Source organism: Agelaius phoeniceus, chromosome 9 (genome assembly GCF_051311805.1).
Source record: "Agelaius phoeniceus isolate bAgePho1 chromosome 9, bAgePho1.hap1, whole genome shotgun sequence".
Lineage (NCBI taxonomy): Eukaryota > Metazoa > Chordata > Aves > Passeriformes > Icteridae > Agelaius > Agelaius phoeniceus.
The window spans coordinates 33,165,763-33,180,213 of record NC_135273.1 but is presented as its reverse complement, the minus strand read 5'-3'; the positions used below and the strand labels follow the sequence as shown (position 1 = coordinate 33,180,213).

The 14,451-nt window shown below is 48.1% G+C and overlaps 1 protein-coding gene across 1 annotated transcript; it reads right to left on the bottom strand.

Annotated features, from left to right (window-relative positions):
• Positions 1–3,210: 3,210 nt before the first annotated feature.
• On the bottom strand, positions 3,211–13,688 carry LOC129122894 (uncharacterized). Its single transcript, XM_054636968.2, has 7 exons — positions 13,557–13,688; positions 9,854–10,088; positions 8,804–9,019; positions 8,326–8,424; positions 8,042–8,223; positions 7,741–7,841; positions 3,211–6,952 (listed from the first exon to the last, which is right to left on the bottom strand). Exons 1-7 carry the CDS (start codon positions 13,686–13,688, stop codon positions 6,838–6,840), a joined length of 1,080 nt encoding a protein of 359 aa, XP_054492943.2. The 3' UTR covers positions 3,211–6,837.
• Positions 13,689–14,451: the final 763 nt, after the last annotated feature.

The window sequence follows — 14,451 nt, the reverse complement described above, 5'->3', positions numbered from 1 at the left end:
GGCAGGAGCCTCCCTGGCAATGGGAAAGGCAATCCCCCTGCCTCTGCATTATTATAATTCAGAAGCTGAGGGTCTCTCGGGCCCCAAAGACTTCCTCTTTCCTGGGCTTCACTTTATCCCCAATTCCCTCCCTCCTCCCCACACAGTGGCACAGAGCGATGGGGGTGTTTTGGTTTGAAGGACAGGTGTCTGCTAAGGAAGGCAGGAGCCTCCCTGGCAATGGGAAATGCAATCCCCCTGCCTCTGCATTATTATAATTCAGAAGCTGAGGGTCTCTCGGGCCCAGACACGAGAACAGAGCCCCAGTTCTTTCCCGCTGTGTCCGCAGCGCACACGGGCCCAGCGCGGCGCTGCCCCGAGCAGGCCCAGCCCCAGCCCCGCCCCTGCCGGCCGCGCGCGCTTTCCCCTCGCTGCAGCTGCGGTGGCGGCCGGCAGGGGCGGGTGCGGTGCCTCCCCCGCGGCTGCAGGGGGCGCTGTGGCGCGGGCTCGGTGCCCGCGCGGCGGTGGCGGCTCGGCCCGGGCCGGGCATGGAGGAGCGGCCTCGCTGCCAAGGCCGCGGCAGCCGGGCCCGGGGCCCTGCGGGGCTCTGGGAGCAGCGAGCGGGGCCACAGCGATGGCTCGGCACGCGGGGCAGGGGCTACACCTCGGGGTTTTTATTTTTGTATTGATGGGGTAACGCAGAGGTGTTTTAAAAGATTTGATTTTCTCGTCAGTCTCGATGAAGAGTGAGAGCTGAGATGGAAGAGTCAATGTTATTCTATTAAAAGCTAACTTATTTCCTGTTTACATTACCTTATAAATGTTTTTCAGCCTCTTACCTTGTGATAAATAATATGATTCCTGCTAACAGCTGCAACCCTATCGATATTTTAGAAAATGTTTGTTAAAAAGCGGTAGAGGAAAAGGATGTGCAATTAGTGTCACGAAACAGACATTCTCAGATGTTCATGAGAAAATAGGATACAGGGTGGAGTATTGAGATAAACAATATCCTAAAACAGAATCGGTCTTGGGATGAGCAAAGTTGGGACGATTCCAAATATGCAATTTGCAATAGTAGTCCTATCTATGAAATAATAAGACTTAGTTGGAACATAATGCTTACTTACATAACACAAAGGGTAATGCACACGCCCAACCTGCCAGGATATTCAGAGGGCAGCGAGGAAGACAGTGAGCCTTCCTCTGAAGAGACCCCCAAAAGGCCAAAAGACCCCTTAGCAACAGGCGGAGCATGGACTGTGCAGTGCAGTGACAGAGATTGCAGGAATCAAAAATGGGAGGGGATTTACAGGAAAATATTGATGAATATGTATTAGCATACAGTGTATAAGTTGTGTTTGGATCCTTTTGCCTTTTGTACATGAGGCAGGGTGAGAAAAACCCTCCCCATACCCCAATCGATTGGTTTTGCGTATACTTTATCCAAACCACTGCCAATTTTTTGTTTTCCATCTGCTTGATTGTTTCTAATTGTGTAATTTTATATAAAGTTGCTGCTCGATTAAAATTGGTGCTAAATTCTAATTTTGTGGTTTATTAAATTAGACATATAGGGACCTCATTCATAACAGTGTAGTCAGTTTTGTTTTATTCTCTGTGAGAGGACACAAAGTTGGCAAAGCTTTGCTAAGCTCTGCTCCTCCCTCCTCTCCCTGGAAAAGCCGAGTCTTACAGTGCCCTGTGTTTGTGGTGTGGTTTTGCTGCTGGTCAATCACTAGTGCACTCATTTCCTGCTGCGAGGTAAGATTAGGAGAAAGTGAAAGCAGGCTTAAAACTTTAAAAGGGTATAAAGAAAATTTTATTAATAGAAATTAAAAGAAAAAAATTAGCAGAAATTGAAGCAAACCCTTTAGAACACTTCTCCTCCTCCCACAACTTTTTCTTTTCCACTGACAAAGTAAAGAAACAAAACCAAAACTTTCCAGTTAGTTTACTACCTCTAAAAAGTCTTTCTTCAGTTCATTTAGGGAGGGAAGTCCCTCTTGTTAATGTTATGGAGACTTCTCCCCAAGAGGAAAGAGTTTTCTCCTGGTTCCTAATTTGGTCACAAATAGCAGCTGCCAAGGGGAATTTATCATGAAGCTTCTGTCATTTTCTACATCCTTTCTGCAGCTTGTTTATTGGTCATGTTGACTTATGGGGTATTGCTTTAAAGATGAGCTGGTGAAAGGAAAAAGTTCTTATTATTTATTTCTAAAATAATTTTCATCCCTGGGAACAGAGATTTTCTCCTGGGAGTATGGGATTACTCTTCTCTCTTTCTCTGTTCAAACCTCTCATGGGATTACAGCTACTTTAACATCTGCTTACTTTAGTGTGGAGGCCTATGCTGGATATCAATTTGAACCCTTCATCTCCCCATAGTTTTATGCATTATAGGGAAAAAGTGTCTTTTCTCCATAGCTTATAAGGGGATTTCAGCTTTAAAATCAAGGCATCTCCTCATCCCTCCCATCTGGGACTTAACTTCCTCCTCACTGACCGTGATGTTTCCACGTTGTTCTTTTACCCGTTTGTACCTTGCTCTTTTCTCTCACTCGAGGGAGGACAGAAGCACGGACAGGGTTTGTGTGATGCTTGGAGCCTGCAGGTGTTTGCCCTGACCCCGTTAGAGACGCGGAGCTGCGGCTGGGGAGCGGCTCCGATCCGCTCCGCCCGGCCAGAGCTCAGCAGCAGCAGCAGCAGCAGCAGCAGCGCTCGGGGCTGCGCTGGCTGGGACAGGGGCGGCTTCTCCTTCCCCTGCCCGCTGGCTGCGGGCCGCTTCTCTGGGCTACAGTCCCGATGCTGGCCTGGGGCTGCTCCCGGGGCTCGGCTGGGCCGGGCTGGGGCTGCAGCAAGCAGCGAGATGAGAGCAAGGCCGGCTCCGTCCTGCCCGCAGCAGCACCGCCCTCGCCCTCGCCCTCTCCCTGTCCCTGCCCGGCTGGGGGAAGGGGGAAGGGACCCAGCCCAGCCCCCCAAACAACGGAAGCTCGCGGGTTCCTTTGGTTTTACCAGCTCCACCCACGGAGCTGTGTTCAGCTGCTTTAGCAGCTCAGCAGATTGTGAGCTAGATAAAATGCTTTTCTGTCACTTCTCTAAATTCTTCCCATGTCAAACTATGACTCCCTGTAATGCTCTCTTGCCCTCAGGCAGTTTAGTTTCTGTGAATCATCTTGAAAATATGGCTCAAAAAATACCTGAAATAACCTGAAAAAAACCACTGTTCCCTCTCCTGATAAAATGTAGGAGTTTAATAGGAGACAAAGACAACAAAGCAGAGGCTACAGCTGGATGTGTCTTGGCCCTCAGCCAAGAGCACACCTGCTGGTTTGGAACCAGCCTTTGTACAGCATTTCTACTGTATCTGCCTGGTGCATATGTAAACTTTTCCCCAACACCTGCTGGTTTGGAAATAGGCTTTATACAGCATTTCTATTGCACCAGCCTGGTGCATATGTAAACTTTTCCCCAAACTAGTTTACATGCCCCAAGAACTGCTTTGCATAACACCTGCTTGAGTCCTGCTTTTTACAGCATGCACATTTCTTGGTTGTGGTTTTAGTCCATTTTGTCATCACCTTCAGTTCTTGGGCCTGGGTCCACACTGTCTTCAGAAGATGAGTGCTGATAGCTGGCATCATATATTCCTTGGATATTATCTCCACCAAGCAGGCATTTTAACACATGCATATCTATATCAGCTATTTCTAAGTTTTAGTTAGCAACAGAAATATAAACTATATCTTTATAGCAAAGTCACTTTAACACCACACATACAGAATCCATTTTAATAGTTGCAAAAAGCCAATACTATAGTATATATCTATAACACAGTGTTCATTTTTTAACACTTTACCTGAAATCATTTTTTCCAGTTGATTTTAATGTTGAAACCATTCCTTGTAGCTACTCTCCATTCAAAGAAACCTTTAGACATGTTTACTCTTGCTGCCAGTAGAAGAGAATTTCAGTCATTTCTGCAGTTTGCAGTAGTAGTCTCAGTATTTGTGGGCTTCAGTAGTGTTCATACAACCACACTTCGTGTACAAATAGAATTGCCAAAAAACAAATGTTTCAAGTTGGAACTGTTTCTGTATTTTATGTCCCTTTGTGTGTCAGAGAAGATTTGGGCTTAAAAGATGAAAATCTGCCTCTGTTAAAAACAAAGAGAAATTTCTTTTCTGTGTCCCTAATTTTACCTCAGGTGCCTGTCATTCATTATTGGTTTTGCCCCCTGAATGTGATTTTCAAAACCAGCTGGGATTTGTTGGAAATGGTGTTGGGAACCCACAAGAAAAGTTCCTCATTTTGTTGGTTGAGACCATGGTGATGTTTTTAGCATTTCCTTCTCCCTGGTGGGATCTGATGGCCCTGAGGTGGCCTTGTCTCCTCAGGGTTTCATGCCCTGAGGAAGCAAAGGCTGATAGAATGTGCTTGATCCTCTCCTGTCTAATGGGGAGGAACAGCAACCAGCAGAGCTGGAATCACCTTCTCCACTCCTGATTTCTCCTGCCAAGAGATCACTGGGCTCTCTCAGGGTCCAGAAGTCACTTTTCCTTTTGGATGGATGGCCTGAAGGCACCCAGGTGCTGCAGGTTAGGACTGCCTCAGAAATCCTTTTGGCTTGGAAGGATCCTTCTACCTAAGAGCTGAATGGGCTGTGCCAACCCCAGAGCGAGAGGGACTCAAGGCAAGAGAATTAAAGGCTGGTGAGAGAACCCAAAGAACAGACTGTAACATGCAGACCAGGTGAGAGAGAGCCAAAGATTGAAGACATCCGAAAAGTGGAGTCAAGCTTCCAGACAGCCTGAAGATTAACCAACACTTTGGGCACGGAGTCTGAACTGTATTGATTATTAATGTAATTGTCCTGTTTTAATAGATGAGAATTACAAGCATCTGTTGAGGAAACCATAACAGGTTTCCTTATGGGCAGTTTCCTCAAGGACCAACAAGTAGAGTGAAACAAGAAATAGAGGGCAAGACCAGGTTGGCCCCTGTGTTCACCACGGAGAAGATTCCATAGCCCTGCTGTGGGCAGCAATCCCATATCCATGGTAAGGTGGGGGCAAGAAAGGCACCCTAGAGCTCTGCCATTGCTCAGCTGTCTTGTAATACAACAGGGACCAGAAGGCAAGACTGAGTTGGCCTCTGCACTCAGCACTAAGATACACCTGCTATGAGTAGCAACCCCATGGGCACAGTAGATGGGCTCAAAAAGCCACACCAGAGCTCAGTGATCCCATTTTGTCCATTCCACATAAGTCTGTCTAAGGAAAACCTGAGATTTTTTTCCTTCTCTTCCCACTGTCCTCACCATCATCAACAGATGCTACAATGACTCATTAAAATTTTTTTGAGAGATTTTCAGAATTGAAAATGGCAGCTAACTCTTCAAGGCAGATGACTCATAGGAAAAGGAGGGGGTTTTTTATAGATGAGCATTGTGGTTGTGGCTCTCACAACTGAGAGACAGATATTATGTGTACATTAGGAGAAGCTCTGTAGCTGTAGAGTGCTGTCCCTGTAATATCTCCCCCCACAGTCCCCTTTCCCTCCCCCTTGCAGCAGCCCCAGCAGCCTCGGGGCATTTGGGGAGGGCCGGCTCATTACCAGGAGGGGCCACAGGACAACACCTGAGCTCCAATCAAGGTGTAAGGAAGTGATCTCCACCTGGGGAGGGCAGAGAAGGAGCTGACTGACAAAACTTTGGGAGGGGCTGAGGGTATAAAAGGCAGAGCATCCATTTTGTAAATGAACAAGTGGCTGACACTCACGGAGGCTCCCCAGAGCTGTAATTTTTCCTTATTCAGTCTGTTGTATTGTTTTTAAGGTTAAAAAAACCTTTAAGATTTTAAAAGTGAGGGTGATGTCTTACATCTTCTAAGGACAGGCCAGAAGTCTCACCTTCAGGCCAGTTTGTGATGATTTCCAGGAGCCCAGGGGTGAATTGGATTTCCCACTTGAGCTTAATAAATAACAAATATAGTTATTGGCTTCTGCGTTTATGTACTCACCTTTGTTTTGCAAGTTATTATTGATCACAAAAATCCTGATATAGTGCAATTAGTAATTACTGCTTTTGATACAGTATAACCTGTCAGTTTATCTATGCACCCTATAGCTTTTATAAATACTGGTGTAATAGACACTATCTTAGACCATAGCATAATAGAGACTGTGTAATGTTGGAATGATTGTTTCACGTAAATAACTCACAAAATGGTGTAAAATAATTAGGTGATTTCCCACATTCAAGGACTTTCTCATCAGAAAGACAAGATAACAGAAACAGAGCATGGGAAAAAAAAAGACTTGATTGTCCGTCATTTTCAGGGAGTGAAAATACAAAATAATAGAATCACAAGAAACCATGGAATATACTAGTTTAAGGTACAAAATCGCTTGAAGACAAGACAAAAGTTAAAAAAAACCAAAACAGTACAAAAATTGAAAGTTAGCTTTGAATTCTTAAAAACTTGTATAAATATGCATGTAGCTCTAATATGTAACAGTATATAGAAAACATAGTTTGTCTATGCAAGCAGAAGCATCCCAGGGCAGGACTTTAACCCTTAATTAACTTTCATAAAAAGTGTAAATAGTGACTCATGTTTCCCACATATAATGAGGGCAATGCACTCCCTGCAGGCAGCAGCGGTGGCAGGATGGATTGCAGAGACTTTTCCTTTGCAGCCCCAGCCCAGTGGTGGCACTGGGCATGAAGAGGCACTGAGGTGACCCTGAGAGGAAGGGCAAGGCACAGGCTGCAGCTGAGGAAGGACAGCGCTGTGCTGGGCTCAGAGGTGAAGCTGGCACTGCCCAGTGTGGAGAAGGTCCTTTCTGCAGCCCCTGTTACAGGGGAGCTGGGGCCTTGCTGCAGAGATACGGCCGCTCATTGGAGCAGTTGTCACTCCTCAATCTCTCATCAGCCAGGTACACACAGGAGGAATTGTCAAAGACAGGAACCCTGCAGGGAGGAGCAGAGCCAGTGCTGGCTGCCTGGTGCCTTAGGTTGGAAATAGGGGTATTTTATTCCCATCTGTTAGAGGAGGAGCAGTTATCTTCTGTTAACTGGGCAGTTTTCTTTATCTCCTCCACAATCAATCCTCCCTCCAGGACATATATTCTGTTAATGGGCAAGTGAATGTCGCTGCATGGCTGATAAAATTCCATCACCCCATTCCATGGGGAGATGCTCCGCCCAGGAGGAGGAGCCAAGCATTCCTACCTGGACAAAATCGGAGGTTTGGAACACCACAGCAGCCTTTGCCCACTGCATTCCCAGAGGAGCAGCTGTCTTCACTGGATTCCCCTAGGAAGACCAGGCCCATCTACACCATGACTGGACCTTCTGAGGAAAACTTCAGCCTTCTACAGGATCACTGATCCAACACAAGCACACCTGTAAGTGCAGGAGGGCTGCAACCACCATTGAATGGGACTGGTACCAACACCCTGAAACACAGGGTGCCAGGTAATATTTTGACCTGGCCTGTAGGAGTTTTTTTGTTCCAATGATTACATTTTTATTTTTAGTCCTCCTAGTCAAGAAGTCTTATTCCTACTCTCATATCTTTGCTGGAGAGCCTTTTAATTTCAAAATTATAATAATTCAGAGGGAGGGGGAATTGCATTTTCCATTTAAGCAAAGGCTCCTGCCTTTCTTAACAGACATCTGTCTTGGCAAACCAAGATACCAGGGGCAGCCCTTGTGCCCCTGTGCCCCCAGGCCCTGCCCGGCTCCCCGGCACTCACCGGGAGCTGTAGCTGCTGCCGTCCCCCCAGTGCAGGCGCTCGCCCCGTCTGCGCAGCCCGAGCCAGAAATCAACGTTCCCATGGAGGCGGAAGAGCAAATCCTGCCCAGGAGAGAGGAGTGGGAGCTGCCCCGGCCCCTTGGGGGGACACGGGCCCGGGGCTCCCCCCGCACGCCGGGGCTCCTTCCCTGCAAGGCCCCGGCCCAGGGCTGCAGCCCCGGCCCTACGAGCACCGAGCCCGGCCCAGGAGCACCCCCAGGCTGCCCTCAGCCACCCCACACCGCCCGCAGCCCCTCACTCACCATGGCCTCCTCATCCTTGGCAATGGCCAGGGAGGCCCCGAGCTCGGAGCACTGCTCCTGACCCTGCTCCCAGGTGCTGCAATCCTGTGAGAAGTAGTAGCAGACCCCCTTGTAGCCAACCCAGTCATGGGGACAGCACAGAACACACTGTGAGGGGGCAGCTGTGACTGGAACCTGTGGTGCTGCAGGGGGAAGAGGAGAAGGTCTGAGGATTGCCCTGTGCAGGGAGCAGGGAGCCCACTCTGCCCCGAGGGGCTGGGCCCAGCCTGCTGCCCCTCCCTTACCTGCCAGCACAGCCAAGGCCACCCCCAAAGCCAGCACCAGCACCAGGAGCAGCAGAATCAGCACCGCCGTGCCCACGGGATGGCCCCTGATCCATTCACCTGGAGCAGGAAAGAGCTGCTGGCTGCCAGAAGCAGAGCCGGGCCTGCAATCTGCTCAGCCCATGGCCAGGGAGCAGAGCAGGGAGCCCTGAGCCAGTGTGGGCCTCACTCAGCTGGCAGCCAGAGAGCCAAGAGCCTGGCCACAGGCAGGGACACAGCAGTGGCCACAGGCAGGGACACAGCTGTGGCCACAGGCTGCAGCAGGAGAACTGCACAGCCTTGGGGGCAACTGGGGCTCTTGCTTCCAGCCACTGATGGGGCCCAGCAGAGCACCAGGCCTCTGCCAGACATCGGGAAACAGCCACACACCTGCCAGCCCTGTCCTTGGGAGGGGACACTGTCCCCACCCTAGAGGCCACAGGGGTGGCCCTGCACTCACCCAGGAATCTTCTACGTCTACTCCCTGTTGCTGATCGCTCCTGTAGGCGCTCATTTGCAGCTCCAGGAACGGAGCAGGGTTCACGCTCCTCCTGCTCACAGCCGGAATCTCTCTGCCCAGAGCAAACAGCACCTTCCTCCTGACACATCAGGAGTGCTGGCAGATCCTTTGGGAGCTCGGCCTCGGGAACAGCTTCACAGCCGCGCTGATGGCACCCTGAAAGGGACACGGGGAGAGGTCACTGCTGGTGCCGGCGCTGGGGGCTCAGGAGGGCGGTGGCAGCTGTGGCTGCGCTGTCCCCGCTGCCCCGAGGTGCGGCAGCAGCTGCGGAGACAAGCGCAGCCTCCGGGAGCTCTCGGTGCCCGCAGCCCCGGCCCCTGTGGCTCTGCAGCCGCTGCAGCCCAGCTCCGTGCCGGGCCGGGCGCTGACAGCGCCTGCGAGCTGCCGGCTGCTGCTGGCCCGGGGCAGCTGCGGCTCGGAGCCCGGCCCTGCCGAGGGGCAAGAAGCAGCAGCCCCGGGCTGCTCACCATTGTGCCCCGCATTCCCTGCCCCGGCGCCTTGGAGCCCGGGCACACCGAGCGCCGGCACGGCCGCTGCGGCTCCCTGCTTGTGGACACGGAGCGGGTCCCGGTACCGAGGGCAGCGCCGAGCAGCCTCGGCCCCGGAGCAGGCAGGATGCGGCGCTTTGTGCCCGCACTCGGCGCCTGCAGCGCTTTGGGCTCTGAGGCCCGTTCAAGTTCATCCCGTGCCAGCCCCGAGCCGGGCACGGACACCTCCCCCCCGAGCAGCGTCCCCGAGCCCGGAGCCGCACGGGCAGGAACGGCCCCGGGCACGGAGCAGCCGCCTCCGTGCCACCGAGAGCAGCCGGGATGAGCCAGCGCTGCCGCGGCACCGGCTCCATGCCGGCCATCCGGGCAAGGAGGAGAGCGCGGGCAGCCGCTCCCTCGGCGATCCCAGCGCAGGGGGGACACGGGGGAAGCCCGGCCCTCAGTGCGGCCCCTCCGCCCGCAGCGAGCCCCGAGCTGGGGCAGCACCGACCGCGGGTCCCACCTGGCCTGGAGCCGCCTCCGGGCTCCCCCGCCGCCTCGCCGGGCTCCGGGTGCCGCCGCGGCCGCTGTAGAGTGACCTGAACGCGGCGGAGTGGCCCGTGGTCACCGCCCTGTTCTCCGCCCGATTCACCGGGCGCGGCCCCTTTCACCCTTTTCAAAGCCGCCAATCGCAGCGAGGAGAGGGGCGGAGCGAGCGGGGAGTTAAGGTGAGATGAGCTGTGTCCGGTCGGTCCTGTCTGTGAAACACCGCGGTACGGAAAAGCCCTCACGCAGGAGGAGCCGGAGAAGAAGCGCAGCCCTGGGGCAGCCGCTCCTGGGGCTCTCAACAGGGAATTCCCGCAGGGATTCTTGGGCTGGGCCAGGCCAGGCCAGGTGCCCGGGGCCAGCAAAAGCGCTCAGTGCCTCTGCTCCTGGCCCTGGGCAGGCAACAGAACACAGCAGGAAAGGCTCGGGGCTCTCAATAAGGGCAGCCAGAGATCTCTCACCCATCATGGGTGTGAAAAATGCATGTATTTTATGATTGGCTTTTCGCAAGTATTAAAATGAATATTATATGTGTTGTGTTAGACAGTAATGCTGTATTAGTTTTCTTAAGTACTGTGTTAAATATAGTTTTAGGTTATGAAAATTATTAAAACAGAAACGATGCTCTGTAGGATACTCTTTTTAAAAAGAAAGGACTCGCAGCGAGATAGCGGCCACAGGGCATCGAAATCTTTCAGAGAAGAAGAATTTATGGCCCTCTTATCTTATCTTCCTCTTATCAGAAGAAATGAACTTCTTCCTGCCTCGAAGGCGCTGTTAGGATTTGGAGGAAGGAGTTGACGATGACCAGACAGAATCCTGTGTTTGAATGGAATTTATGCATCATGCATGAGGTACATGAATATGCAACGGGCTGTTGGTTTTAAGGTGCTATTACCAGTATTGGTATTATAATGATTAATATGTGGAAATTCAATTTGTAAAGTTTTTTTAGGTAGGGTGTAAAGGTTGTGCTTTATCTTAAAATAATTTTAAAAGTAGGATTTAATGTTTGTTTTAATTTGGTTTGTTAATTTTTTTCGTTTTTGGAGTTGTGGATCGATTTTCAACAAGTTTATGTAATATAATTTAAAATTTTTTTTCTTATTAATTTGATGTGCTAGTTAGAGAAAACTGATGGTGGTTTTGCTTTGTAAGGCTGTATGTTTAATAGTACTAATATTTGTTATTATATTGTTATAAATGAAGTAGTATTGATTTTTTTGTCTAATTAATACTCTGTTTGGTTTAATTGTTTTAATGTTATAGTAAAGGTGAGTTGAGGTAAAAACAAATTTAACATAACTCGTTTTGTAGGGTTTAAAATTGTTATTGCAGGTTTTTTTAGTAATGATGGGTTGACGTTTTTATGGTTTAAATTTTTTTAAATATTAGGTGTTATTATAGTGAGTTGTTTGATGTTATGTGGGCTATTTTTAATTTTTGAGGGAACGTTTTGCTAGGTTGTATTTTTATCCATGAGTTAGTTTTTTTTTTTTTTTTTGCAATTTCTATGGGAATTTGTTAAGATTAATTGTTTTATTTTTAGGGGGCAGAGGACTGCTATAATTGTACTAAAAACTGGAGGTTTTCTATATAGGATGATGAGGAGTAATATTAACTGTAGATTTCTTTGATACTGAAGCTTAGTACAAAATCTGATTGTTAAAGAATTCAGAGTGTTTAATTGTTGAGGTTTAAAGGGTGTTTTAAGAAGATTGGGGGTTCAGTGATATAATTGGGTACAGGATTTGTTTGGTTGGTGACTGTACCCTCAGAGCTGTCAGGGTTTGGAGTTGGTTATTTTTGGGTTGGTATCAGTGTAGTGATTAAATAGGTTGTAAAGGGATTGTTTGGGCTGAAATGGGTTAAATATTTGGTGTTTGAACTTGTTGACTCAGAGTAACTTAAACATTTGGTTTTGGTTGATTTATAGGTATCTTTGTGTTGTAAAAATAAGTAAAACTAATAACTGTTACTATATTTTTTTTATTTACCTTTATGTTCTTGTTTAGTTACTCTTGGTAAAAGGTTTTTTATGTATTTTAATGTGACAGTGTTCACAGGGGTCTTATGTTGAGGGAAGAGAAACATGGATCTGACTCCATGTTTCAGAAGGCTGATTTATTATTTCATGATCTATATTACATTAAAGCTATACTAAAAGAATAGAAGAAAAGGTTTCATCAGAAGGCTGGCTAAGAATAGAAAAGGAAGAAATGATAACAAAGGCTCTGTCTTGGACTCTGTCTGAGCCAGCTGACTGTGATTGGCCATTAATTAGAAACAACCCCATGGGCCAATCCCAGATGCACCTGTTGCATTCCACAGCAGCAGATAACCATTGGTTGCATTTTGTTCCTGAGGCCTCTCAGCTTCTCAGGAGGAACAATCCTAAGGAAAGGGTTTTTCATAAAAGATGTCTGCGACATTTAAATTTTTTAATAAATTTATTGGAGTATTTATTTTTTGTGGTTTTTCAAATTTTTTCAGTACTGGTTAATTCTAAGGCACTAAATTGTTTTGTTTATACTTTGTTTGGTAAAGTTGGATATTTAGGGATGTTTTTTTAACATGATGGATACTATGCCTTTGCTAAAAGAGCTCTGTGATATGAAGGATTTTTATAGTTTTACCATTGATATAAAAGTTGAGGTTTGCAGTTTGTGCAGGTTGGGGAGGAGATGCTGGGTGGGAACTGTAGTTTTTCTGTGTGCCTTACATCTGTGTGGTTGTGGTTTTGTTTGTGGAATTGTTAGTGTGGTTTTATGTGTGATATGGTTTTATGTTTTTGTTGGAATCTACTTAGGTTTAGTATTTGTGGAAATAGAAGTAAATTTCTTGTCTTGGGTTATTAAATGAAATGGATTTTTAATTTGTCTTGTCTCAGAGTTTTAAATTAAAACTGGAGGAGAAGTTGTAAATTTTGTAAGGTCTTGGCACTGGTTGGGAGCTGTACTTTCTGTGGCTTGATTGTTTTGTTATCTTCTATCTTAAATATTTTTAAGGTGGGATTTCTTGCATTTTTGATGAAGAACTTTTTAATTTCTGTGATGTAGAACTTTTTAATTTAGTGTTTTGAACGTCTGTGATGATGTTGTTTTGAATCTGTTTTATTTCTTTTTGAGTTGGTAATGACTAAATTGTCTATGTAATGTAAAATGAGTAAATTGTCTATGTAATGTAAAGTTCTTGACTGTGGCTGGTTTTGTTGTGGTGGAGATAAAGCTCCTGTTATAAAATATTGACAAATAGTAGGTGATTTTTTATTTTTTGCAGTAAAACTGACTAGTGATACTTTTGTAATTTTTTTAAATTGATGGCTGGAACTGAAAAGGCAAATGGAGGGGTATTTTTGGATGTAGTGGAATGTTGAAAATACAGTCTCAACTTGATGACAATAAGAGGCCAGTTTCTTGGAATTATTGAAATGAAAGGAAGTCTAGGTTGCAGGGGTCTCAGTTTTCTATTATTTTGTTGATTTTTTTAAAGTTGTGGAGTAATTTCTAGGAGTCAGACATTTTCTTGTGAATAACAAACTCTGGGGAATCCTAAGGGCTCTTTGGGTTTGATGTGATTTTTTGGTAATTGTTAATTTATTAATTTTTGATGGCATTTAGTTTTTCCCCGTTGGAGGCTCCTGACTCCCTTGGACGGGGTCGTTCGTTTGCGATGATAACTTTGGAGCGGTCGGTGCTGCTGGGGCTCTCATTAGAAACTCCCTTCTGTTCCTGCTCCTCACTGGCCAGCGAGGCTTCCTTCTCTGCCGGGCTGGGGCTGTGCCCAGAGGGCCCGGACGATGCTCGGCTCATCCTCGGCACCGGGGCAGTCCCCACGAGCTCACTGTGCGCACACGGCGGGGCTGCTGTGACTCCTGTGGGAGCCCCACGGCGCTGCCGGGGCTCGGGGGCCGGGCTGCAGCACAGGAGGAATCGCAGCGCCCTCCGTGCCCGTGGCCAGCACGGCTGGGACATTCCCTGCTCCACTGCCCTGCTCACACTGCAAGGGGGCTCTGGCTCTGCACTGGGGACACCTCCCACCCAGAGGCCACCAGCTGTGGGCTAAAGCTCTCGGTGCCATGCCTTGGTACACGGTTTGCTTCGTTAAAAGCACAGGCTCTCCGTGGATGTCTTGCTTAGCTACAGTCACTGGCAATGCAGCAGTAATGGCTCTTAGTGGTTTGGGCTGAATTGCTGCTGGAGTGCTGCAAGCAAGAGCTGAAGCTGTCAGCTCTTGGTTACAATGTACTGAACTAATAGGGTTGGGAAAACGGAAAATCTAAGAATGATGGTTTTGTCTCTGCTTAGAATGAAAATGTCCTGTCCCTGTTGTGAAGTACTAGTGACCCCGGTGGGCAGAAACTGATGACAAAAGTTTGTTTAGAGGTATGGTAATGTAGAAGCTGTTAGTTTGCATCGTGCCCCGGGGGGTAATAATTCGGGGTTGCTCGGGAGATTTCTGGTGATTTTACAAATCGCATCTGCTCTGTTCGTTTGCGATGGAGCCGCCGTTCTTTGTTTTGTGTCACGGTGGCGCTGTGAGCTCTTGTTGAAGTTCCCGACAGAGGCTTCTCTG